Source organism: Coloeus monedula (assembly GCF_965178545.1).
Source record: "Coloeus monedula genome assembly, chromosome: 8".
NCBI classification, from domain to species: Eukaryota; Metazoa; Chordata; class Aves; order Passeriformes; family Corvidae; genus Coloeus; species Coloeus monedula.
The window spans coordinates 3,955,092-3,983,085 of record NC_138788.1 but is presented as its reverse complement, the minus strand read 5'-3'; the positions used below and the strand labels follow the sequence as shown (position 1 = coordinate 3,983,085).

The following is a 27,994-nucleotide window of genomic DNA, read 5'->3' as shown; positions in this document are numbered from 1 at the left end:
ACAGCATCTAACCCCGTCTCCCGGCACCGCCGCTCCGGCAGCGTCGTTCCTGCCCGCCGCACCACCACCCACCCCAGCCCAGCCTACAAGCTCCCAGCGGCAGCACGCCGTGATCCAGCCGCCGGCCCTCCTGCCTCCCGCCGCCCCGAGACCATCTCCTGCCGACAGAGCAGCTCTGCCGCCGCCGCCCGCCTCCGTGGCCCCAGACCGCACCCTGCTGTATCCACCGCAGCCTCCCGCTTCTCAGCTGCCAAATAGTGCAGCCCCACGTTGGGCGCCAGACTGTAGGAACAGGGGGGCTCGGTTGGGGACGCTCGGTGCGGGTTCGGACGGTCGGGGACGGATGGAGACGAGAGATCTCTGTAGTCCGGGGGTCTTGGAACATGCGGTTTATTGCGAAGGGCGTGGGTACAGATGACCAACTAAATTGGGGACCCAAAGGCCTCCCAGGCTGCACACCAGAGGCTTTTCTTTATCTCAGCCTCCCCAACAGCATCAGATACTCATCCTACGCCCACTAGGGCTTCCTTTCTGCTAGCAGAGAATTCCTGACTTTGTGAATTTGCAAATTTAAGGAAAGAGGTGTCTCCAAACTTATCCCCCAGAGGCCTTTCATGATTTCCTCTACAATACCTCTCCAACCACCACTTCCTCACTGCTCTGACCAGTGATCCTAATGCCCATTTCCCGAGACATTTTCCTTGCAAAATCTCTCTAATCATCTTCACACGCCTTCACTTTCCTGAGAACAAGGGGAAAAAAAATAAGGTGGGGGGAAATTAGCCAACTGTGTCTTTCTGGAGAGACCAGAGGGACACACAGGGACCTGGCAGAAATTAAAGGACAGGAAGGGAAAGGCTGGGCAGCAAAGTGCGAAGAAGAGCAGAGAGAAGGAAAACAAAGGACAAAATGTTTTAAATATCAAAAAGACAGAGTGAAGGGGAGAATGACAACAACAAAAAAATTGAGACCTTTGGGACAGCAGTATGAATCCACTTCTGACAGACCTGTTGCTCCCACCCAGCAAGGACCAGGCTTGCTCAGGGCCTACAAACCCAGCTTTTTGTTGTGACATGGGTCAAGTAGAAGGAAAAGTTTCCCATCCACCTGTCCATGTGCAGGTACAGGGACAGCAGCAGCTCCTGCATACACTGCAGCCGAGAAGGCAGGGACTGACGGGATGCTGGGTTGGGAGCAATGGGATGGATCACAGAAGCCCATTCCGAATGTTTTTCCAGGCTCATTGAGGAATGGATGGTGGCATAGGTGTCATTTTGGAGAAACACTGCTATAACGAGGGGTTTTATAGATGAGAGCCATAATGTTTAATTGCCCTCAGCCAAGCTCTCAGTTTAAAAAGGCCATTAAAAGTACTGGCTCAAACCCAGAGAAGGGGGGGAAGAAAAAGGAAAAAAAAAAGGGGGAAAAATAAAGAAGACATCAATATCTCCTCCTTCCTCCCTACCCCTTTAGCCTTTGAGCATGTTCAAATTGTTCAGAGGGAGAGATGCAGCTACTGTCCTGCTCTAGTGAAGAGCTACCTGTCAGTCAGGGCAAGCTGTTTTCCCTGGGCAGGATAATTTTCCCACCCCCTCTGCAGGAAGGGCTGCTCATGTTGGGAAGCCGCCATTGAACTTGGAGCGGGTGACTTTCATGAGATGTGAAAGGGGAACCCATCACACACCTTGCTCCGGATAATTTATTAATCGAAATGTGCTCCGTCAGGGCTCCTCGGCACCGAAATAGATGCTGTTGGATGTGGTTCATGGAGTCAGCAACAGACACAGTTATTAGCGTATAAATAGTCCATCAGCTGCCGTGAGCACCCTGCTGCTCTTCACCTTGAGTCTCTGCCCCCTGGCCACAGGCAGGGAAGCACTGCCAGGGCAGGGACCTTGCCCTGTGCTTAAATTCAAAGGCAACAAGTCATTTCCAAAGGAAAAGGGGTTATTACAGTCTGAGCTTTCCGGGAAATCGAGTTGCTGTATAGAACAGTGAAACAGTGCCCCTTTCTCCTGCTCGGGACTTTGGTTTGCTGCTCTTCTGGGAAGATGCAGCTCTTAGGGGTAACAGATCCGAGCACAAAGCTGTGTGCCAGTGCTCCTTCTCACATGCCTGCTCTGCAAACAGGCCTTTTTAGTATCTTTCCCAAAGGATTTGTCCATCCTAGCACAACCAGCAGAACTCCTGATCTTCCAGATCACATGCTTGCATAGTTCCCTTTTTTAGAATGGAATGTACAGTACAAGGAAATAAAAGGAGATATTTATCACCAAGGTGCAATCTTCTCCCTCCCAAATTTCCTGGGAGCTGTGGCCAAGTACCAGAGAGTACAGAGCCTGCAGAGTTTCTGCTCTGAGTGTAATTCTTCACACAAAAGGATGCTGAGTCTTGGACCACAACCATCATTCCCCCACATCATCTAAAATGGGCTTTTTGATGTAAACCTCACATCTCCAGGCTCCATAGCTTTCTGAAATTCCTCCATTGAAAACCATCTCAGAACCAGTTGCTTTTTATAGCCACAACATGAACAGAGGTGGTCCTGGTTCATCTTTCTCCACCGGTTGTCAATATTGAATCCCAGACTGGTTTGGGTTGGAAAGGATCTTAAAGATCATCTCATTCCAAGCCCCTGCCACAGGCAGGGACACCTTCCACTAGACCAGGTTGCTCAGCCTTGAATACACATTAAATACCACAAGTTAAATAGGAAGTCTCAGAAATTAAACAGAAAATATGCTTTTTTTTCCTATTTACACATAAAAGGGAATGTATAGTTTTAATTACCAAGGGCCATTTGCTGGGGGACCACCTGCCATGCAAACCATTATCCCAATCATATCTCTTTCCAATGATTCCTGGATTGCCAGGGAGCCGAAGCCAGATGCCAATGTGACAACAAAACATCATTAACAGCGTGGAGAAAGATGGGGAGCAACTGAGCCAAGGAAAGAGGGGCTGTGACCGCAGCCACCATCTTTGCTTTGTGCTGTCTCATCCTCTTGCATTGGCAGGGTAGGAAAAACAGCTTTTGATGGATAACGTGGCGCAAAGCACTTTTCCACCCATCAGTGTGTCCTCCTACAGAAATGTTCTGCTGTGATGGCTGCCTTTAAATCACACTGGAAGGCCCTCCCAGCAGGTGTAATTTATGAGAGCTTTAAGACCCCGGTAGCTCACCGAGCGAGTCTAATGTGGGAAAAAGCTGGCGCGATGTAGGGAATAGTAAAATGAGCAGGTCCCCACTTCCAAGGGTTCTACCTGATGCCTGGTTTAAGGGTTTTAGGGAAGTGGTTGCTTTGCTCTGCCTTCTTTATTAAGTCAGGTCAAGTTACGCAGGGCAATGTCAGCAGCTGAGGGCATGGAGACCTCTTTGGCCACTTGACCTTTCCTCAAGGATTCATGCTGCACTTTCATAAGGAAGGCAGTGGGGCACACTGGCTCTGTTAAGAGCATGGGAAACATGTTCTGAGCTACTGCACTAATTTTTACTCATATATATATTTTTTTTTTAATACAGAAAAAAATATTTATATATATGACATTTTATTCTTTAGCAGGAAATCCAGGAGATGGAGAACAATTTTTTTCAGCTTCCCTTGCACTTTTGTAAGTCACACTTCTATAACATTGTGCAAATAATGTTTTTTAATTCATGTTTCCCTCAGGATGGACCACCTTAAGGAAGAGAGGCTTTGCTAGAAACTGCATCAGTCCCATAAAACAATCCACTTGGAGGGGGAGGGAACCCCCAACCCTAAGGATTTGTGAATAGCCCTAAGGACCAGCTCTCTGACTGAAAGAAAGCTCACTCTCCTCTCTCCTGAAGGACTTTCCAAGCCCCAGGAAGGACGTATGGACTGCCCTTGTGCAATCTCCCATTGCCCATCCATCACTGCACCTGAAATGTGTCAGGCAGTCAGAGACTGACATTTGGGACCCTTTCCCCCGGGTTAACCCTTCCGTGCCTGCCCAAGCAGCACAGGTCACCTTCACATACGCCTGCCTGGAGACTCCAAGTCTCCTGACTATCCTGGAAATAAATGAAGCCCAAAGTTTACTGCTAGCCAGCAACATGTGAGTCAATATGTTTTCGTAGTAAAAGCTTGCGGGCCAAAGTCTCCTCCCGCCTATTAATTAAATTGCCATTTAATTCACGCTAAAAATCCTTCCCTTAAAGAGCCAGAGGATTCCCCATGCCCCAGGCGATGTGCAGCAGCAGCAAATGTGAAAACACACTGCCGTCTGCAGGGCTGATCCTGCCCAAAACGCCAGGGCCCTCCCGATTTCCGCCGGGAAAATCAATCTCTGTTAGCCCAGAGAGTTCCCCTAAATGAAAAGCCTTATCTAGAACAGGTCGTGTTATACAACAAGTCACTCACTTTGCCTGGGAAATGAAAGATGATGAGGCAGAGTCCCCAGTACAGAGGCTATCTCCATAAATCTGCCAAAAAGGAGCTGTGGATTACTTTGCGGGATTAATTATCTGTCCTTCAAACAGAGTCCTGACCTCAGTGGCTGAGCATCTCCAACCCATCACTGCAGCCGGGGAGGGAGGGCTTTCACAGGGCTCTGGCCACAGGAAAAGCAGCAGGAACACCCTTTGCAGCAATGGGAGCCCTGGCACTGACCAGCCTGTTGGCACGAGGGGCTTGAACTGTGAGGTCTCAATCTGGATTTCTTTTTCAACTAGGCAGTGAGCCCACTCCTTGTGAAGTGTGAAGCGAAAAAGTACATTTTCCTGGAGTTAAAACACTCTGATGGGAAGGAAGGGGGAATAACAACTGAATGGCATTTCCCTGTTAGATATGGAAATTATTCCCAATGCAGGCAGGACAAGTAGCCAAAGCCATGGCACAGCTACACCTGTGCTCCTCCGTCATCTCAGCCTTAACAGCTTTGTAAGCTGGCAGCATAAAGTTAGATCTCCAGTCGTATTTTATGTGGTTATGGTTAATCTTTTAGTTTTATTGTGTTCCTGTCACGGGAGGACCTTGTGCTGGAGATAGCTGTATAAATAAGAGCTGCTGCAGTACATCCCTGGCCGTGGCTGCCCGAGGGATGGAGCTGAACAGGATAGCAGCAATTCCAAATTAATTTTTAAACCCCACCTCCAAATCATACCAATGCTTTAGGTGTTAACACTGAAGGTATGATGGACGGCCAGGTTGCTTTTCATCTCTCTTCTGCTGTATATACAAGCCCAAAAGGCAAAATCAGACCAGCCACATGCTAACCCTGTGCCCAAAAAACTGTGAGAGCCGGGAAAAGTCATCACCCATCCCTGCAGGGAAATGGGAGCAGCATCACTGCCACCTCCCCTCCTGGAAGGGAGCTGAAGAGCCAGGTATAATTACTACTTCTACCAGCCACTTTCACTTTTGCTTATGGTCGGTTTCTAATTTAATTTGCTTCCCCGTTCCCATATGTTAGGCTTTTTTTTTTTGCAAAATTGCCACAAAAATTTTCCAGCTCAGGCAAAAAATCTGCTCACTGACCTTTACCATCATGATTGAGGATAATGAGAAATTAATTAGGCTTTACCTGCCTGCCAAAAAAAAAAGGCTTGCCTTGGGTGAGCAGGATTTTGGAACTGCATTAGATTCCAGTCCTGCGTCTGGACTCTCAGACATGAGAAAGTCACATCAGCTCTGTCTATAGGCTGATCATTCCCATCCAACCCTTTTCCATGAGACCCTGGTGACGACAGGAGGATTCCTGGCCAGTTAGAAAATACTTTGTAATTCTCATGTTTGGGAAAAAAAATAATAGTGCAAAGTAGTTTAATCACTCTTTGATCTGTTCTGCTGGATCCTCTGACAGGAGAGCTGTCCCCACTAGGCAGGACTGCGGGCAAGGGTTAAGCTCTTGGCATACACAAGCAGATGCAAGGCTGTGTGCAGTGATCTTCCTATAGGTCTCTCCATATTCCACCACCACCTGAATCCCAGAGCATCCTGGTTCCCCTTCCACCATCCCACTGCCCACCCAGGATGGCCAGGCTGACAGCTATTTTACCATCCTCACCGTAATTCAGCAACCTCTGCAAAATTAGATTGATGTTTCAGTCCAGTCTCCAGTGAAAAAGATCCCGTATCAGCCAAAAGACAGTCCCTGCTGCACCCTGGCCAGCTGCTACCCACCATCTGGGTGAACCTCTCAAATAAAGTGCAGAGGGAATTAGAGGAATAAATAATCCTCACATCTTCAAAGTCTGGATACTTGCAGTCAGGATCAGTGCGCTTGAAAGTCAGGGTGAAATCACCTTGACCCTCGAGGCTGATTAAAAGAGGGTTTGAAAAGGCTGGGCTTTAAGGAGAAGAAACTGGGAAATTATTGCTGCACGTGTAGGCAGCACCAGGAGCATGTGGCACAGTGGGGAGGGGAGGCACTGCTGCCATTTCTTGCTGGGAAGAAGCCCCCCCCAAAAGTGATGCCAGGAATAGGGTTACAACCCACACCCACCAAGCTGGTCCCTCATGCCTGGGTCACCTCGAGCAGTCTGTCTGTCCTCACCAAAGCAGCATCTGAGTGCAGCCCTGTGAGCATCAAAGTCTGCTGGGGTATGGCAGAGATTGCTGAGCTCAAGGCATCTTAAATGAACGGGCCCAAGCCCCCAAGACTGGCCTTTCCATAAGGAAGCTGTGTTTTATCTGGAAACACCTTCCCAGCCTGCCCTGCCCCTGTTGCCATCGGAAGGGATCCGCAGGCTGCGAAGCCAAAGGGGCCAAGCATTGCCCAGCAATGATCCGCTCATCCACACCAAGAAGGGTTCCCAGCCTTCAGAGCCCGACAGCAAAGGCAGGCTCAATCCATGTGCCTGTCAGAAGGCAGAAAGCCACCACCACTTTAATTAAGCTTCATTCTCTAGCTCTGTACCCTCACGGGCCCAGCCCTTGCATCCCAGCTTCCGAAGCTTTTGGGAAACACCACAGAAACCACCAGGAGCCATTCAGTCCATCATCACTTGCGTTCCCTTCCTGAACAGAAAATCCCCTCCGTGGTATTGTGTGAAGCCGAGCTGTTTGTGGTTCATCGTCAGGAATGAAAGGTTTCAGTGTGAGATATTGTCAAATCTGCTTGGAGCAACCTGGTCTAGTGGAAGATGTCCCTGCTCATGGTAGGGGGGGTGGAACAATCATCTTTAAGGCCCCTTCCATCCTAAGTCATTCTGTCTATTCTATTCCATGATTTCCCAGGGATGGGATGTACAAAGACTTATTGCAGGGCTATCCCCTCCATCCATCCCTTCTGGAGTCACCTCCATGTCCCCCAAGACTCACCCGAGACGATGGTGTAGCCGATGCCCCGGGGACGTCCCTTGTCCTGGTCGATGGCCGTTATCATCCGCACAGTGGTACCCTGGGGAGGGACAGGGGACAGGTGTCACAGCACTGCTGGAGCTCCCAGAATGGCCTGCACCTATCGCCGTGGGCCAGGTGCTGAGGGATAACCTGCCCTAGGACATGGCAGGCCGTGGAAAAGTCCCATCACCTGCCCTTGGAGCAGTTCAGGCTCACCACTCATCACTCTGGAGTGAGCTGCAGAACTCTGCTAACCCACGCCAGGATGTAGCTGGGAATGCTGAGGGCGTGACCAGGAGGACATGTCCTCTAAGCAAAGCCCCGAACAGGATGAGCTTCACTGTGCAGAAGGTTTGTGCCAGGGCAAGTCTCCGCAGTGTCTGGAGAGAGCCCCACCACACTCTGTCCCTGTGCTGCTCCTCCCCTGCCCACAGGAGCAGTATTTGAAGTGAGGTCACTGTGACAAGCACAGCTATTGTTGCTGAAGGAAGAAGAGGAAGGAAGAACTGAAGGTGCAGCCTTGGGAAAGCCAGGAGAAGCCTCCTCACAGAGTCACAGCTGACAGGCAACAGCATGTGCTCCTCTGCCTCAGGGATTTTCATTCTGCAGTCCCTCAAGAACCAAAGGCAATGATTCCCTTTCACTATGACCTTCAGCTTGGTCACTACACCAGTTTAATATTCCACTGGCTTCCCAATTTCAGCCTGTCCTCTTCTCCCACTGTGTTCCTCAAATGAAGCACCCCAAGCCATAAGGGATGCTCACACTGACCATCAGCATCCAGCTGCACAACTAAGTGAGCTGCAGAGATTTTAACTGAAACCCTTGAGGAAGAGGGTTGGACAGATGCTGAGAACCAGGCATTGCCCACAGGCAGGAGCTTCTGCAACTGCCAGCTCACCCACTTCATCCTCCATCCTGCAGGACACACTGTTCCTATAGCCCAGCAGAAAGATCCAAGAGTCCCCCAAAACTGACAAGAAGAACATAAGAGGGACCCAAAATTCTTGTTTAGCTCTTGAAATAAAAATATCCTGCTCCATAAGTCAACTTCCACCGCCGCAGTGCAGTGAGCCCCTGTGAATACCAACACATGCACATGCCCGTAATTAATGTAGTGTGAAAAAATTTACAACTCAGCTGTTCTTGTTTTCATTGGCTTATTAACAGTGGGGAAAGCAGCAAATTTTTTAATTTTTTTTCCCCTCAAAGGAAATGTCAGCAGAGGCATTTGCATATCTAATGAGGGAGCAGAGCGGGTCGGCAGCCTTGTGCTTGCCCTGCAATCCATCATTTGAAGGCCAAAGGGAAAGCTGTGGCAGAAACATCACCGGTGGAAAGCAGGGACTTGCCATCTTCCCTGGCTTCCAGATCCGTGTCCCTGTGGGCTCAATGCCGCTGCTGGCCATAAAGAAGGCTCCCAGGGCCAGGCAGGCTGCGGTTCCCTGATCTCCGAGGGCATTTCAATGGACTCCTTAAGTAAATCCATGTTATTAACTGAGAACATTAGCCATAAATCCCAGGTCACTGGCCTCTGAGCAGCATTCGGCTGGTGAGGCTCAGCAGCCGCTCAGAGAGCCTCTAAATTACTGACAATAACTGTGCTTTCCCAAGGAGTACAGAGAGAGAAAAACCACTGGAAAAGTGGGGAAGGAGCAGGTAGGAAAGCAGAACAGGGGATATGGAAAAGAGGGCAGGGCAAAGTGGGGGAGAAAAAAGGGTGATGCATTTCAGTGTGCTCTGTCCCAGCATAGTTTTGCCTAAATTATAATATATTATACCTTATACTATACATATACATATAATTGTATTATATATATAATATATATATTATTTACTGTATGTTGTATTATATGTATTAATGTATCTTATGTATTGTATTATACATTATACTCATATTCAGCAGAATCAAAGTCCACACAATCTTTAATCTGTCCCACAGGACAGATGTGAGCCCCCTCCCCTCCCCAGCGCAGCAGGAGCTCCCCCATGGAAGGGGCAGTGGGTGAAGGCACCAGATCTGTCTGACAGCTTGCTCGTCACCTGTCACACAGCTCGGGAGCAGCACGGAATGGGAATTGTCTCCTGCAGAGGGAAGGCAGCTGCGGGAGAAGGCAGGGCCCTGCGATGGCTGGGGAATAGCAATGGGCCGCTTTATCTGAGGGAGAGGCCCCTCCTGGAGGAGCCAAGGGGAAGGGCTGGAGGGAGAGATAAAAGGATGAACGTGGATGTGGCAGCAGGGGAAGTTTGGGAGGGGTGGAGGGGGAATCTCATTCGGGTATCTCAGCAGCGTGTGCCACAGAGATGCCCACAGGAAAGAAATTATCCAGACATTTGATTACAGGAATGAGGGCTGAGAGGGACCATGCTGCAATTCACCCTGTCCTTGGCAGGCCTGTGATGATGATATCATGCTGCTGGGTTTTGGTGTTGGGGCTCCCCCTGCTCTCCTTGCAGCTCCATGTTCCTCTTCCTGCTCCACAAGCCTCTCCTGGGGATAAGCCACGTTTCACCAGTGTCCAAGGAACACGTGATGGAGCGGTGCTCGGCTCCCTACCATCCATGGATGCTGTCTCCTGGAACCACAGCAAGATCCTTCACATCCCACCTGGTTTCCATCCTTCCTGACAGGTCCTTCACAAGACTCTTCCAATGTCCACGAGACTGGCAGACGCCACCTCCTGGGGATGGACGGTCCCTTCCTGAGCATCCAGAGTGTTTGGGAGCAATCTTGAGCCTTCCAGGAAGGGGATGAGCAAGTGGCACAGGGTAGGAATAACATCCATGCCGTAAGGATTGGCTTTGTAGTGAGGGTACCAAGTGCTGGAGCCACACCGCAATGGCAAAGATCACCATCCATGAACCACATCTCAACAATTCCCAATTGGAACACAACACCATTCCTTTCAACAATCCATCTTAGTGCAGCAAGGGCAGCCAACTGCAACCCTAAATTGGAGGGGACCCTCTCACCGCCTCCAGCTAAATACACCTGGCAAGGATCCACTTACTCACAGAAACCACAGGCTGACTTCCAGCACCAAGAGCTCTGCCCTGGGTATCTGTGGCAAGACCCTGCAGCTCTTAGAAACTCCGAAATATTCCTGACTTTTCTTTTAAAACAAGTCACACCTTGCCCGTCTACTGCAGACAGCAGTGGCTGCAAGGAGAGGGCTCGGCTGCTGGATACACAGAGAACAGAATAACTTTTCCCCTCTGGGGAAGGAGGAAGGAGGTTTAGAAAAGTAATAATCTGGGAAAGCCTATGCTTAAAAAAAGGGAAAGAAAATAAAGAATGGCACATTATCCAAACAAAATCTCTGGGTTTTTTGAAGAGGGGCAGGGGTAAATCAATCCTTTTTTAATAAAACCCTGAGCTTTTAATAAAGTGTTCACACTGATGGGCTGAAAATATTGTAAGAAAGAATTAACTCGGAGCTATTGAGACTCTAGGGCAAAACCAGCACTGATTCTACATTATTTCTTCAACTCAAGGAGTTTCTGAGGAGGAGGGGGATGGTGCTGAAGAATTAAAACTGTTTTAATGATGTTTGACATGTATCTGTACCATTCTACTGCAAGGAAGTACAACTGCTGGTCTTGGGGCCATGTGCCAGTGGGGTTTGGCCTCACTCTTGCCTTCACGTGGCTCCCTGTGGGATGAAGCACAGGTTCAGAGCCTTCAGCTGGTCTCCTGGAGAGTGGATTTCTCCTCCTTCACCCACAAAGCGAAGCTGCAGCACTGCCTGCACCACGCACCAGATGAGGTGCAGAAGCAGGCGCTCATCAGAACCACAGCAGCTCTGCAAGGGGAAATAGCCTGTCTCCTCCAGCTCCTATCAACTTGTCTGGAGGACATGGAATTGCAGAATCATTTAGGCTGGAAAAGCCTTCTGAGATCATCCAGTCCAACCATTCCCCCAGCACTGCCAAGGCCACCACTAACCCATGTCCCCAAGTGCCACATCCACATGGCTTTTAAATCCCTCCAGGGATGGTGATTCCACTACTACCCTGGCAGCCTGTGCCAGTCCTTACAACCCCTCCTTTCCATGACATTCAACATCAACCATGCCACCCAGTCTACAGCTGCTGTGAGGACACACATCCAAAAACCCTCTTGAGGATGAAAACCACACCGCCGAGCTTTGCCACAGATGCAGGTACACTCGGGTGCCCTGGGAAAGATGTCTGAGCCATGCTGGGATGATAAACAACATCAAGAAAGAAGATACAACACCTCCAGGGACAGCAGTCTCTCCCTGCTGTGTCCTCTTCCTTTGCCTGATAAGAAATTGCTTTCTTCTCAGTGTCACAATAAGCACCTGTCCAAAATGCTTCTCAATTATGCTCCCAGATCCCAGCCTAAGAGAAATAAGAGCTACGACTGCACTTCTGTCTCCTCTCATGCCCCTCCACCCTTTTTTCTTCTTCTTCTCTTACAGGATTAGGGACTTGAAAGGCAAAGTGCGGCCCAGCGTTGCAGCAGGAGGAGGGGGGGAGTGCTTCAGAAAGCTACCACGGCAAAAAAAAAATCCCATTTCTCACTTCTTAATTCCAGTCAATTCCAGTCAAAGGGCTGATAAAGATCTGTTTGCGGTAATTTGCTGCAGTTTATCCACTCTTTTTACCTTCTATCGGCTCTCCACTGACGGGCTGGCTGACATGCTGTTACTCGAGTGAGGAAATTAAAATTTGATGCAATAATCCCAAATAAGAAGGATTTTATTAGGTAATGTATACACTTTAGATGAGGTATTCTTGCCTGATACATTGATAGGGGAACACAGACATGCTGTGCACCCCAGATAAAAAGAAGGAAGAGAGACGGGGAGTGGACGCATGGAGCAGCGGCTCTGTGGATTTAGGGCTGGGATGAGATGCCTTGAGCACATATTGATCTGCTGAGTCCAACGTCAGGGCAAACATCATCCAAAAATGCACTGCAGCATCTGGGTTTGACCTGCAAGCTTGGTTTTGGATGGGAACCGGCCAAGCCCAGACTCCCTACCCAAATTTGCGGTTATCATTTTGATAACCAAGACATTCACTCGACACATGGCTCCACTCAGAGGGGAGGGCAGAACTGATGAGAAGATTTCAACTGGGAGGCAAAAAATGCACATATTTAATGGCTGGACTTGATGATCTTTGAGGTCTTTTCCAACCAAATGACTCTGTGTTAAACCCCAGGCTTGTCAAAGCAAATCACATCCTTGTTTCAGTAGTGGAATTTCTCCCAGGAAGGCTGGGAATTTGGGTCCAAACCAGAGAGTGACACCACTCAAAGCAGTCCCCACCTCCAGCCATCTTCCTCTTCACCATGTCTCTGGTGGCACCTATCCATCTTGGATCCCTCAATGCCTTTGGAGATGTTGCACATGGCCAAGAGAAATTAAAATCTCTAAACCTGGTGAGAATTCCTTCTTCCACTTCCTGTATCATGTTACACAGTGGTTATTTGCTGCTTTCCCGACTGCTAACAGTGAATGTTCCAGGAATAACTGCGGTGCGTGTCAGTGTATTGACACAAAGGGATCCTTGAGCCTTAATATATATCATTATTTGAAAGACATTCCCTTTCCTGGATGCCAGATCACTCTATGAAGGTGATGCAGTCTATGATTTTTAATACTTATGGGGCTTCCTTTAATTTTATTTATAGCTTTTTTCCTCCTAGTTAAGTGTGATCTAATTTGTGAAGTTTTATTTCCCTGCAGCTCACTCTGCCCATCCCAGAAATACTCCTTAATATCAACAAAACTTTTGCCTTGTAATTCATGAATAAGCCACTTTTTTGGCCACCTCTGGGCCAGCAGAGAGGTAATGTGCTGTGTCACCACGGGGATTTGTGACAGGCAACTCAGCCCTATTGATCCAGCACTCTCCATGTCAGGGCTTTGCTTCAAAGTGAATAAAAAGGCATAAACTGAAGCACACACGAGTTCCCTCTTTCTCTGAACTGAGCCACCAGGCGTTTGGGACCCAGAGCACGAGAGAGCTTATGGGATGCACATGTGGTGTGGATGCTCACCATGCCATGATTTTAAGGCAGAAGGTTTTCCTTCCACACACAAAAATGTTTCCCTGTAGACAAAGTGATGGGATGCACAGCTGTGGATGCTGCAGAGAAGGGCTGGTGCTTGGATTAAAATCCTTGGTGGGAGCAGAGCAAACAGCTCCCAAAGCCCAAGCTGCCCTCCACACTCCCTGGCATCTGTGGGAGAAAAAAACCCTCATCCCTGCTGTATTTAGAGACAGGGAGACATTTTTCCACAAACAGCGAGTTTGCTGACAAACTGAGTTTCAGAAGAACTAAAATGATTGGATCAATTTGGCAAAACCTGGGGGAAAAGACTCAAAGTGCTGAAATGGCTGATGATTCTGGCATTTTCAAAACTGCCTCATTTCAGGAACATTTAGATTTTTCCTTCAAGTTCTCTATTGGAAATGGCATGCAGATAGACCATGCGGAGGAGACAGGGTGACTGTCTGCTCAGAATAACACAAAGCCTTTGTAGAACTTAAGAAAAAACACTCAGGAAAGTATTTTATTTGGGGTCCAGGCTTCCCGAACCCCCATGCTTAGGCTGTCTATTTGAAAAAGGGGCTGAATATTTTGGATCTGGCTGGAAATGTGCTGTTTCAGAAGGAAACCCCAGGAAGCACAGCCCTTACCGGAGGCGAGTTCTCATAGATGTTTGTGCTGTAGGGTAGGTTGATGAAGATGGGGTCCATGTCCTGCACGTCTGTGATGGTGATTGCCAGGTTGACCAGAGTAGACAGCGGCTTGTTTTTATCTTGGTCCTTGAAAAAACAAGGAGCAGGGAGGGGAGAGAAAGGATTTCTATCAGAAAAACAGAGTTATTCAGCAGTGTTAAGTCTCTTGTGGTTGTAGCTGGGGCAGGATTTCTGAATAGTGGAGGTAATCATCTCTTTTTCAAGCTACCTGCTGGAATTATTGTCCACTGCACCTCCCTCTAAGCTGAAATACAATATGCATTTCATTGCAGCATAAGCCCTTTCAAATGAAGCAAACACCAATTTAGTTTTCACCACAATTTGAGTGAAAATGCAGCAACGCTGTTCAACATCTACTTCAAAATGCAAATTCCTTCCTAATGCAGACACAGCCTAAGGTACCTCTGCATGGTCAGACCCAGGGGTGGGTGCCAGCAGCCTCTCTCATACCCACAGTGCTGATGCCTCAACACAGTTTGGGCTCCATCACCTGAAGGGGAGGCTCTGGGAGACCTCAGAGCCCTTTCCAGGGCCTAAAGGGGCTCCAAGAGAGCTGGAGAGGGACTTGGGACAAGGGCATGGAGGGACAGGACAAGGGGAATGGCTTTAAATGGAAAGAAGGCAGGGCTAGGTAGGTATTAGGAAGGAATTCTTGGCTCTGAGGGTGGCAAGACCCTGGCACAAGTTGCCCAGAGAAGCTGTGGCTGCCCCTGGATCCCTGGAAGTGTCCAAGGCCAGGTGGGGCTTGGAGCAACCTGGGATAGTGGGAGGGTGTCCCTGCCCATGGCAGGGGGATGGACTAAATATCTTTAAATATCCCTTCCCACCTGAACCACTCCATGATTCTATGATCACCTCCCTTTCACTCCATCACATCCCACCAGGAGAGAGCCTTGGGCTCTTTTCCATGACCCTTCTCCAGCAGCCAAAGCCACAGCAGTAGGCACTGCCACCAGCTTCGCCTGGCAGTGCCCTGCTGCCACTGGTTTTCTTGCTGAAGCCTTATCCTGTGGGTGCTCAAAAGTGATCCCAACACTCAACACCCTTTGCCAAGGGCAGGAGTAAAGAGAGCACACGGAGGGAAGGGAATCAATGTCTCCTTACCCCCAATCAGGCACTGTGCTGGAAGGTGACCATTAGAGGTTACCACACACTCCTCCAAAGCAGCTTTGAACAGAGGTAAAGACTGATTGCCAGAAGATTAATGTTAATTTAAACTGAATTCCACAACACAGCTTGTACATTATCCTCTTAACCTGCAGGGCTCTGTGTTTATGGCCTGGGTGGATGCTTATTCTGACTCTGCTGTTAGTGCCATCAGGTTGAAGTCCTCTGTTTCTTCAGATAATGTTCATTCCTCTCCCCTTCACCTCTTACATTTTGTTTAAGCCATCACAGATAGTACTGAAAAATCAAGAGCACTTCCAGTTTCCTCACTGGACTGTCTCTCCTGCTGTTCTTTCCAGCCTCTTTCTGTGCTTGCTGCCTTCAGCCCTGGGATGGAACGACTCCTGCCTGGCACCTGTGCACTTCAGCAATCCCTGCAGCCACCCATCACCCCATTTCCCACCCAGGACCATGCAAACTCTTCATCAGGCAGGCAGAAAATCGGCATTTGCTCTTCCAGCTCCTGCTACACTGGTGCAACTCTCATCCTTATTTCCTGGCACAACTTTGCCCTGGGGTTTCTCATCACTTTTCTTCTAGGAATTATTACTAGCACTGACTGAGCCAAGGAGATATTCCCACAACTGCCATCCAGCCCAGTTCAGAGACAACATTTAAGTCCTTGGATTCCCTAAGCTGGAAATCACCAGATGCCAGGGGTGTATCAAGCAAGTAACAGGGTGACCACAGAAGTTGTGGCTGCCCCTGGATCCCTGGAAGTGTTCAAGGCCAGACTGCACAGGCCTTGGAGCAACCTGGGATAGTGGAAGGTGTGCCTGCCTGTGGCAGGGGGTTGGGATGAGCTGGGCTTTACAGTCCCTTCCAACCCCAACCATTCTGGGATTCTGTGAAGTACCAGATGTTATCTTTTCTGGGATACAGGGCCAGATGGAGCTGGGTGGACCACACTGACACCCTTGCGTCCTTGAGGAAATCAGAATCCTGGAAGAAAGTTACATTTCCATCAGGAACTCTGTTTGGTCCCACATTTTCCAACCTGCTAGGCAGTTCAGTAACACATCCCAGGAAAGCGTGTCAGCGACAGACACTGGCAAGGAAGCAAACAACAGAGTTGTTAATACTCTTCCCACTGGAGTATTAAAAATAAAATTAGGTATGTTTAAAAAAACAAAAACAAAAACAAAAACAAAAACCAAGTTTCTGGGGAAAATTCCACAGCCTGGAACATGCAGGGCTTGGGCTGAAAGGTTGTGGTGTTTGCCCTGCAGTCTGTGAGTGCCTGGGCTTGGTGCTGTGAAGAGCGAAGCACAGCCCTCTGTGTCCTCCTGACATTTGTGGTTCTGCATCAAGACAATGATCTTGATTAAATCACATGCTTCAAGAGTTCTAGCCAGCTGCCTGGAGGGGGCAGAGAGGGTCCCTCCCCCTCCTGAGCATGGGGTTGGTCAGATGTATTGTAGGGCTGAATCTCACCTTCCTCTGTTGCGTCTGAGGTGGGGAAGAAACCACCATCCAGAGCTCCTGCCTGTATGGTCCTCCACATTCTCCAGCTCTCTCTAGACTGAACACCAGGGACTGAACACCCATCCATATGGGCATGAATTTGCCATGGTGGACACATCTCCCAAGGGTCTCCTCCCAGTGTGATGGCATTGACTGTAATTAAGACCTTGGTTTCTCCTCTGTCCACCAAAACTTTAACTCTTGGTGTCTGAACTTAATACAGGTGAGTCCACTTGTAATAAACCACAATGTATAAGGAATGAGTCTGGAGGATCCAATATACCAAAGACATTCTTTACTTGGGGGGTGGTGAGACACTGGCACAGGTTGCCCAGGAAAGTTGTGGATGTAGTTCCATCTCTGGAAGTGTTCCAGGCCAGGCTGGACGGGGCTTGGAGCAATCTGGTCTAGTGGAAGGTGCCCCTGCCCATGATAGGGGGTTGGAATAGGATGGTCTTTAAGTTGCTGAACCCAAACCATTCTGTGATTCCCTGAATGGTCTGTATGCCCTGTACTGGGTTTCATCACCCAGGAGCTGGTCCCCTTCCTGCACAAGCTCCTGACACATATGAGATGCTGTTGGAGAGGTGCAGCTGTTCTCCACAGCAACTTGAAACCACCCAGAGACTGCATTGCTGTAATACCTCATTAAGCAGAAAATTCTGGATGTGCCCAAGAAGATTTGCCAGAGCAGGGCAATGAAACAAACCCCAGACAACACCTCCAGCCTGCAGCTGCCAGGGTAAGACTCACCGTGGCGTTCACCTGGAGCTGGTAGGCCTGAGTGACTTCATAGTCCAGCTCCCGGATCACTGTCACGATGCCACGCCCGCTGTCAATAGCAAAGAAGTTGGAAGGGGGCTGGAAGGAGTAAAGCACGCTGCCTCCTGCCCCCTGGTCTGGGTCTGTGGCGTTCACAATGAAAATCGGAGTGCCCACAGGGGTATTCTAGAGATAAAAAATAAATATCAGTAACATTGTGCACTATTTTCACATCAAACATGCACCAGCAATTTCATTTGCCCACCACGAGTGATATCCAGAGACCCAACAACTTCAGTCCTGTATTTCCAGGACACTTTTAAGTTACACAGCTGTATTCTTTATCATAGCAGTGCAGGGCCTATAATAGTTGTTACACACTTATAATAATAGTTACACAGCTGTGGTCAAGACGGCACTCTATCACAAACCCTTACTTTCCCAGACATCCCAACTCTCCAGAAAAATTGCTCTTTCCTGAAACTTGTTTTCTGCCCAAAGGCGCTTTTATTTTTGACACTGATTCCCTAACTGTTTTCACCACAAAGTATTAAATATAGGAGAGCTTTAAAAAAATAAGGGGAAAAAGAAAAAAAAGCATTAAATGCAACACAGAACTTAACGTAAAAGTCAAAGTTGTAGTTTCCACAGCAACTACAACCTGGCCCGATTAACGCAGGCATGAACAGTTCCATCGTCATAAATCTGGAACTAATCTACATGCATAAAATATGCAGCTGAGTGCACAAAATCAGCAATGGCAAGTGCAGTTTGGCACTTCTTATTGTTTAACTTCACAGCGGGGAGAACAATTATCCGTTTTTGGTGGAACAGCTGCATGTTCCTATGCAAATCTTAAAATGCATATTCTTGTCTCTCCCTAAAGGCACGAGCACAGACTGCCAGCAAAAAGGCTCTGCCGGGGCTCCAGGTACACACGGATCACGACACCTTGGGAATGTCCCTCTGCCTGTGACAGGATCAAAAGGGCTGACAAAGAGCTAAACCTCGAAAGGGGACACAGCAAAGGTCAGAAGTGGGTTATGGCCAGCTGGGATAATACAGATTATTCCTGCAAACCTCTCCCCAAGTCTCTGCATTTTATTGTTAACTCCTTTCATACTAATTCTTCGCCCTCAGCTTACAGAGAAGTATCGTGAAGCACTGAGAAGATGGAAAGGAGGCCTGAGGAGAGGCAGAGCTTAGAAGATGGGATACTGCTTCCAAGAAAACTGAGAAACAAACTGAGCCATTTTCAGGTTTTTTGGGAACCAAAGCGCTTGCAGAGAACCAAAAGCTGTCCTAGTCAACACTTCCACTAGAAAATACAGGAAAACAGGGCTCCACACTAGGAGATCTTATTTAACCAGCTTAATACCAGGTGATGGCACCAGCAAAGAACCAAAGCATCTGCATGTCCTCTGTCAAAGCTCAGGCCAGCAGAAATTTGCTCTCAAGGCAGCTGGCAGTATTTTGTACAACAGAGCAGGGAACCCAGGGCACACTCTGCAACTCACACTGATGAATGCAGGCTCAGGACACTCATACCACACACATCTCTCCTGCCCCCTGCCCTTGTATCCAGACATGTGGCACTGCAGGGACACTGACACCCAAGCTCACCTCAGACTCCAGCAAAATTCCACTTCCCTTACATCAGTGTCACTTCTGCCAAGGTGTGAGAGGTTGCAGCTCCCACTTAGGTTTTTCATTTCCTTTCTTTTTTTTCCCTCCTCTAAATCAAACTGCTCTAGAAAGCCTCGCAGGGCATGGCCTGAGGATTATTTTTTAAAGGGCCTTCAAGTTTTTGGTGATCAGCAGTCACAAAAGCGTAAAAGATATAGCTGGAAGGGACCTCAGAAGAGAAACCTGTCCCCCTGCTCCACCTAAATCATTCCCATCCTGAAAGCCTTCTAGCAATGGAGACACCACATCCTCCCCAGCCCATCTGTCCCAGAATTTTGCTGCCCTTTGCCTTACAGCTCCTCATTTTCTGCAAGGCTTAGCACAGCCCTGCCCTGCTGACGTGTAAACCCTTGACTTTGTGCCACGCACTCAGCACCTTAATCCTGGCTAGGGCATTTAAACTGCTCAGGAACCAGGATTTTGTCAGCTGGGGGGTTGCACTGGGTGAAGAGACCTTCATGGGGGCCTGTGGTGGGTGTTTGCTTTCTGAGCACTCCTAAAACACCTTTTCAGACAGGACTAGAGCAGCTCCCCAGTCCGTCTTTTGGGCTACCTGCCTCCCCCAAGCCATCACCACTGGGAGCAGCTCCAGAGCATCCCACAGCCCTTCTCTTGCTGCTGCCAGGGCACTGCTTCCACCACCTCACTCCACCTGCTCCAACAACTCAACTTCCTTCCCAGAGCCACTGGGTACCAATGTCACAACACAGAGCATCACAAATTAACTATTCATAGGGAGAGGCAGAGCAAGAGTCGATTCGGGGTTGCACTGAAGGGTCTGGGCAATATTCATAAGGATAAAGCTGGCCTTGATTAATATGTTTTCTCTTCTTTTTAAGTACCCCTAGCCACTGCTCTTAACATGCAAATCCGCTCTGGTCACCCGTGATTACGGGGCTGCTCTCAGCTGGCTGTGAAAGAGGAGGGCTTGAATTCCCCCGCATTGTACTCCATACAATAGTCCCAAAGCAGGCTTTGAAGGGAGTTCATCTCCTTGTCCTTCCAAAGGAGAAGCTGCCTGGAGGGGACACGGAGGTCACCAGCTTTGGTGCTGTCAGCTCCAGCCCCTGCAGACACCACTGGGTGACTGCCATAGCTTTATCCCTGTTTTACAGCTTCGCTCACCAGCTCCCTTCCTTGGCCAGGACAGCAAGAGCCATACAAGCAGGGGATCAGTTCTGGACAAAGATCTGGCCCTGGGAATCAGTCATGGACATCAACACCAAAGCATCTGAGGGGCTGTGAGCGACCCCAGGGCCAGATCACAAGCATGGGCGCACGAGCAAAGCACAGCCCGAGTGAATTTAGGAGGGGAGCAGAAGGGCTTTCAGGCAGCAGGAAGAGTGTTACAGGAAGCAGAACAGCACGGATGCAGAGAGGGAAATCTCTGATACTGCACAAAATGCACAGGTCAGCGTGAATATTTCACTACAAAACACATGTCCTTATTCCCAACAGCACACAGGTGAGAGGATGCAGACCCATATGGAGTGCTCTGGGTAATGCATCTTTTTTTCCACAGCTCAAATTCAAGCAAAAAAAGAGAAAATCCCCCCGAACCAGCAAAACCAGCTGTGGGGTGCCAACAACCCGTGTCAACAGTCCTCCAGGGGAAAAGGTCTCATCAGTGCTTGTGCCCAGGAAGGCACAGTCAGGACTCAGAGGAATTTTCAGGCCATCTGCCTTAAAAAGCATAAAAAGTATGTCTTTAAAAGCTTCTTGCCATTTTTGGGTCAAATAGGCTCAAGATATTCCTCAGTAGGAAGCTGACGTCTTTATTTCCCAAAAGCTGCGGCCCATCATCTGAACAAAGAAGCAAAACATCTGGATAAACAGAAGAGCCTGGGGCTTGTGTTTGATGGTAAACACCGAGCAGAGGACACAACCCAGGGAGATACCTTTGGAAAGCCCCGTGCTGGACCGTGTTTCTGCCTTTTCAGCATTTGACCATTTATAGGACTCTTCCGCATATCCCTCATGGCTTTTCTTCATTAAAAAAGACTAATTGTGGTTATGCTTATCTCACCAACAGGCAAAAATAACAAATCCTCTCTTTTTTTATCCAGGCAGACAACAGCCTACAGGTGTTCATGGCAAACAGGTGAGCTTTCTACACGAGTCGCCAAATTCCGTCATCTTTTAAAGCTTTCTGCTCTCTGCAGCAGCCTGCAATGGAGGCTTCATTCACTACAGAAAAAAGAACTGGTGACAAAACTGTGTCATGTCATTAAATCTTTGTTACGACGCCAGCAGATGTGAGATTAAAAATAAACATGCAGACAGATGCTGCCTGTTGGGGGGGAGGAGGAGGGCAAACAGGATGGGACCTGCTCCCGACCTGTCTCCAGCACCCCATCCTTCATCTGGCAGCTCAGCAGGAGCAGCTCCAGCACGCAGGTCCCCCCACAGCAGCTCCAGGAATTAAAGAGCTCTGGGATGCCTCTGGAGTAGTGAGGCTATTTGTGCCTCCCTTAATTTGCAATAAATGAGTAAGAAAATTTCAAACTGTTTAAAAAAAAAAGTATTGGAAGAAGCTGGGGATGGTCCAAAAGAAATACTGAACAGTAATGCAAGAGCCCCTAACTCTTATCATAAGGAGACTGCTCTGTTCCAGTGGATCCCCAGCAGCAAGGATATGTTTGTGTTAAAATAAGGACTGAGCAACCCTAAAATCCCTGTTCAAACATGGAAGGATGCTGCTGCACAAGGGGGAGGCAGAGGAAAGACCAAGACCTTGCTTCTCTCTGAGCAGCACAGAGGTGAGTGATCACAAATAATCACAGGATCCCAGAATGAGTCAGACCGCAGTGGGTGTTCTGATCTCACCTTCCTGCTCTAGCAGGGATATCCCAGAGTATGTGGCACAGGATTGTGTCCCGGGGGTTCTGGGATATTCCCAGAGAGGGAGATTCCACAGCCTCTCTGGACAATCTGTTCCAGTGCTCAGTGACCGCATAAGAAAGAAGTTCTTTCTCATATTCAGGTGGAACTCCCTGTGCCTCAATTTTTCCCTGTTGCCTCTTGCCCCATTGCTGGGCCCCACAGCTCTACCCTCTTGATATCCTCCCAGGAAGTTGTGTTTCCATCCCAAAGATGTCATAGGATGGCCCAAGCACAGCCCACCACAACAAACAGCTCCCCTGGGCTGTCACCTCCCGTGTGACCTCAGCATGAATTACCAGACACAGATGTGCCCCATTAACCCTGACAGCTGGGACACCAAAGCCTTATGCAACATTCTCTGCAAGGGGGCAGTTAAGGCTGAAGAAGAGGTTACTAAAAAGGGACTTCTAAAAATATTTACACCTCACTCTCTGGCCACACCAATAGTCTTTAATATCTTATTATGAATCCTGCTATAATACGCATTAGTAATAAAATTTTGGGTGGATGCTGCTCCAATGCAACGTGGCAAGACAAGGTGGATGACAATGCAGAGGAGATGCCCTCTCTGGGGTCACAATCTGAGCAACCTGGGATAGTGGAGATTGTCCCTACCCATAGCACAGGACTGGAACTAGATGCCTTTAAGGTCCCTTCCAACCCAAACCATTCCACGATGTGTCCTGCCAGGCAGGTTACATGGCTGCAGCTGAACATGAGGGACACCTGAAAAATGTCAGAGCACCACCTCCTCTTGTCTGCCACCAAATGTTCCCCTCAAGTTGTGCCAGGGGAAGTTCAGATTGAATAGCAGGAAAATTTTTTCATAGAACGGTGTCATGGTTTGACACTGGCCTAATGCCAGGCACCCATGAAAGCTGCTCGCTCACCCTCCCCTGCCACAGCTGGGCAGAGGAGAGAAAAATTAATGAAGGGTTCATGAGTTGAGATAAGGACCAGAAGAAAACACTCCAAGGGCACAACAGGCTCAACTTAGAGGTACAAAGTGAATTTATTACTAACAAAATCAAAGGAGGATAACAAGAAGTAAAATAAGTCCTTAAAAACACAGCCTGTAGAGGAATCTCAGCTCCGGTGCCTGGAGCACATCCACCCCCCTCCTTCTTCACTGACCTTGGTGTCTCCATGTTGTTTCCCTCACGTATTCTCACCTTCTCCTCTTCTCTAGCTGGAATTAAAACTGTGCCCACTACCTTTGTTGTGATTTCTTCTTAAATCTGTTATCACAGCGGTGTTACCAACCTCTCTAACTGGCCCAGCTTTGGCCAGCAGCGTGTCCATCTTCAGAGCCATCAGGGATTGGTTCTGCCAGACAGGGTGGAAGTTTCCAGCAGCTTCCCACAGAAGCCACCTCTGTGGTCACCCCACTACCAAAAACCAGGCCATGAAAAACGAACAATAAAGGATTGTCAGCACTGGCTCAGGCTGCCCAAGGAAGTGGTGGAGTCACCGCCCCTGGAGAGATTTCAGATGTGTGACTGTAGCACTTGGGGACATGGCTGTGTAACCTGGCAGTGCTAGGTTAGGGGTTCAAGGTGATGATCTTAGAGGTCCTTTCCAACCCAAAATGATTCTTGTGAACAGGCTCTCCTTTCACATAGGGCTAACAGAAAAAGGCTGAAGAAAACCCAGCTCCACCCCCTTTTCTTGAGGTCCATGGCACCTGCTCCCACAGCATTAAGTCCCTCTGACTGTGAGACCACTCACCCTGCTCAGGGAGCAGATTTTCTCAGTGCCTTTGAGAGTTTCCCACCACAGCAAAACCATTTCAGGGGCCACAGGCCACCAACACCCCAGACGTATTTTGATCCATCAGTCTTGTCCAACTGGCCTGACACCAGGAGCCCTGTGGGCAAAGGGCTGAGAGGGGGAATATGGAGCGCTGAGTTTTTTACAGCAGGGTCAGAGTCTGAGAGAAGCAAAGGTGGGAGATGAAGCAGAGGAGATCTGGGAGTTCATTTTCCAGATACTCCCTTCAATGCATCCACTTTTCCAACACACAGAGTGAGCAGCTGGTGGCTCTGAGCTGGTGGCTGGGGTTAAACCACAACAACCTTCTGACAAGAAGGCTGGGCACCCAAAATGTCTATTTTGGTTTATGTGGGGCTGGTCCCTCCATGCCAGCTCCCCCTCTCCAGTGGCTGGCCATGTAGAGGACCTCCATCTGACCTCCCAGGGCAAAGTCACCCGGCAGAAGCTGGTGGGGATGATTAGGATGCCGATGCATGCTGTAGCCATGCAAATAATGTGGAAAAACGGCAGGCAATCTGGCCAAGCAGCTGTCGGAAGGTCGGTGAGATGAGGCGACACAAACGGACTGGGGGGCACATGGCACCGGGCACGAGGGCTCAAGCAGCAGGCAGCTCTGATCTCCTCACTGAAACAGCCTCGCCAGCCCCGTTCCTGCTTCCCCCTCTTTCCGCTCCACGCTGCCCCTGCATCAAGGCGGGAGCTGACCGCTCCCATCAGGAGATGCTTCGCTGCTCCGTGCTCCTGTTACAACTCAGGTCAACCTATTACTCTTAAATAATTCCCTGCTGCTGTTCCTGGCAGCTCTTTTCCCTCTCCCTGCCTCTGCACCGTGCAGTGGGGCGGATGAAAGGAGCTTCGCACTCTGCTAAAAGCTGGCTCAACATCCCTGTGCTCCAGGCAAAGACACTCCTGCTGATCCCAAATCATTGCAGGTGGGAAGGAGGGCTCAGTGCCTCTTGCTGAAGGCAGGGCATCTCAGGGTGCTGTGGAACAGAGCTGACATGGATTCCAAGTATTCTCCTAATACAGCTGGGACCCTGTCTCCCTCATCCTGGGCCGCTTTGGACAGATTTAAGTCACCTATTCCTGCCCAGGACTTGTTTGCTGCAGGAAATAACTGCAGAAGCAGAGTCACAGCAAGTGCCAGACCCTCTTCCAGCCCCTGCCGAGAGGAAAAAACCAGCCCCATGTGTTGGTTTCTGTCCCCGTGCTCCATCCTGGGAGCGATCCGGCTGCCAGACTGGGTCCCTCATATGCCAGCTCCGAACGCTCACACGGATGTGCACAGACTTCCAATTCCTGTGTTCTTAATTGCACTTTTAATTACATTTATTAATTGCATTACTGCTCGTCCAAGCCAGGCAATTTCCAATTTCAAAGTTTGATTTTAAAACCTGATAATTTCCCTTTCTAAATTTTTTTTTTTTTTTTGGTGGAAATCCACCCCACCTTTCAATCAGCTCTCATTAATATGTACCTCTTGTTGCTATCTCTATTAAGTGACCTCCCTCATTATTGGGTGACACTGGCAAACGGCCACCGCAGAGCTATAATTCAATTGAGGGGCTTTTGAAAACACCATAAACACAGCTGGAATGGATGCTTTATAGGAGCTGGAGAGGAATTAGCTACTGGATAACCACACTCAGAGCTGAGAGCACTTGTTCACAGCAGACACGGCCGGGCCCAACGTATGGTGCTGGAGGAAGGGATATCACAACCACCCAGCCCACAGGGGAACTTGCCATGCTTGGAGGACAATGGCACTCAGCAGGCAGAGGACAAACAGCCACACAGAGCAGAGGACGCTCTGGTACCCCATGGGAAAAACCAACTTGCTTTTTCCAGCCCAGAGATCCCCTGTTTCCCGCCAAAGATAACCCTGTCCTCACCAACATGGCTGATGCATAGCACAGCATCCCCAAGAGCTGGGCTCCTGGTGGCACCAGTAACTTCTGCAGCATGGGTCTTGAGGGGAAAGCCCAGGAGAGGTGGACGGAAGAAATCAGGGAATCCAAAAATGGTTAGGGGGTTGGGTAGGGAGGGACCTTAGAGATCATCCAGTTCAAACTAGCAAAAGCCAGCAGCTTCCCGCTGCTCTGGGAGGGGGCAGAAGAAAAGGGTGGTGACGCAAACACCACTTCACTAACTCAGCATCCACAGCCAAATTTCATCACAAAAGCCACATTTCTCTCCCGTTCCCCAGCGCCAGCCTTCAAGGAGCTGGAAGGGGCAAGGCAAGGGCTGGGAGGCAGTCTGTGCTTCCCTCCTCGGCTGCTGGTAGGTCAGCCCCAGTTTTGGAGACAGCAGATGGGAAGCCAAGATGGTCTAACGAGACATTTGAAAGTCAGACACAAGTGCCAAGAATGTGAAAACCTGTCAGTCAGAGAGCCCCTGGCTCCAGCAGCACCGCATCTCTCCTGCTGGTGTGAGTCTCCTGCTGGAAAAGGGCGTTTGGAGCAATCTCCCCCTCTGCAAGGACATCCACGGCAGATGGCCTGGCACCCCTTTGGCTCTCATCTTCCTGGAGATAGTGGGTACAGATCAGGTGGATCCAGGTGGCCACAATCAAGGTCTGCACTCCTCCAGTGGCTGCTTTTGTTTAGGGAAGCAAAGGCAGTCCTGACCTGCAGAATCCAGTGGGGTTTTCCACCATCCCTTCCCTCAATATCAAAATTCAGTAGCAAAGTCAAACCACCAGAGATTTACTTCTACCAGCTAGCATTCATTGTGGGGTGAGACAAGAAATCCATTTTCCAATTCCTGCTTGGGGGTGATGCCATAAACCGGATGGATCCTATTTTTTAATATCCCCTTTTTTTTTTTCCAGTTGCCACTAACTTTCACTTTCTGGCACCCCATGGCATCTGGTGATGCTCTCGATGGCAAATGACTTCCATTAAGGCAGAGCGTTCACACAATGCATTACAAATGAAACCCTAATGACAGGACACCGGCAGTACCGCTCCCACTTGATATTAATTGGGTGCCACTTTCTTTTAATGGTACATTAATTAATGTGGGATATCAACAGAAGTCCACGACACCCCCATTAATACAAATGAATTCATTATCATCGGTGTTACTATAAGAAATGACAAATAAATCTGTAACAGTGGGACACTTCAAATAATAGCCACGAATCATTAGGTATTGTCTTCATTTATACAATGTACTGCAAATATACACATGAAATCTATGGATGCTTATCTAGCCACATGTCCCTCTCCATGCCTCTTCCTGAGCCACCTTGGAGGGCCACCAAGCTGGCCAAGGAGAACTGGGACTTGCTTTGTCACCTCACTGCCTTCTTGCTATCTCCTCTTATCCCAGCACTTCTCACTATCCCCTTCTCTTGAATCTTCAAAAGACCCTCTGATCTAGCACATGTAATCCTGGAAGGAGGATCACCTTTCCTGCCTCCATCTCTTGCACTCCCATTTTAGCCAGGCAGAAAGAAACCTGCTTGCTTTTCTACGGTATTTATTTATTTTACTGGTTATTTATCCCTGTTCTGTAGAGAAGATAAAAGCACCTTTCCCAGCACAGAGCAGCCCACCTCTGACCATGGGAGGAGTGAGTAATGCGTCCTCAGAAAACTAAGGAAAAATTCCCACGACTCCCTTTGAAATCTGGGATTTGTAAGTCCCAAAGATCCATCAAAAAGAAACTCCTGGAAAAGCCTCTGCAGAAGCCTGAGAGCAGGTACCACCCTCAACACAAGTGAACACAAAATCCATACAGCTGGGCTGATTCAAAAAATACTTCCCTGTCTTCCTGTGGATGGGGAAGGATCGATACGGGTTCAGCTGGGGTCTCCTCATCGGGCTTTGCTCATGCTGAGACAGCAGACTCTGGCAGGAAGCGTTCCTGTCGGAGCCACGGCATGGGCACCACTCTCCTGTGGGAGGTGACACTCCAATTTCCTGTCTCCCACTGCCCCGGGGGTGCTCATGGGCAGAGAGAGCAGCTACCAGCCTGGGACAGTGGAATGTGCAAGGAACAGCCTTTTAAAATATAATACATGGAGGCTGACTTGTCCTTGAGCCGCAGGAAAACGCAGGCAGGAGCTAGTCTGAGTGAGTTAGATGCATGATAAAGACAGGGAAGCTAGCAATCCAAAGGAGGAACAAATGGGAAGAAAAGCATGATGCTCATCTTTAAACTGAAAGAGGAGAGATTTAGATTAGATGTTAGAAAGAGATTGGTTA

At 48.9% G+C, this 27,994-nt stretch overlaps 1 protein-coding gene across 2 annotated transcripts in view; it reads right to left on the bottom strand.

Annotated features, from left to right (window-relative positions):
* The window catches only part of CDH23 (cadherin related 23), a gene marked incomplete at both ends in the record, with an annotated part of 173,135 nt that overhangs the window by 89,837 nt on the left and 55,304 nt on the right, over nucleotides 1-27,994 (bottom strand). Inside the window, 3 exons of one of the 2 annotated variants that reach the window (XM_082286522.1) lie at nucleotides 7,287-7,365; nucleotides 13,986-14,114; nucleotides 17,433-17,627. In XM_082286522.1, coding sequence (XP_082142648.1) covers nucleotides 7,287-7,365; nucleotides 13,986-14,114; nucleotides 17,433-17,627 — 403 coding nt within the window. Of the gene's footprint in view, nucleotides 1-7,286; nucleotides 7,366-13,985; nucleotides 14,115-17,432; nucleotides 17,628-27,994 lie in introns of those variants that run through there. The other variant, XM_082286523.1, reaches the window with a different exon arrangement.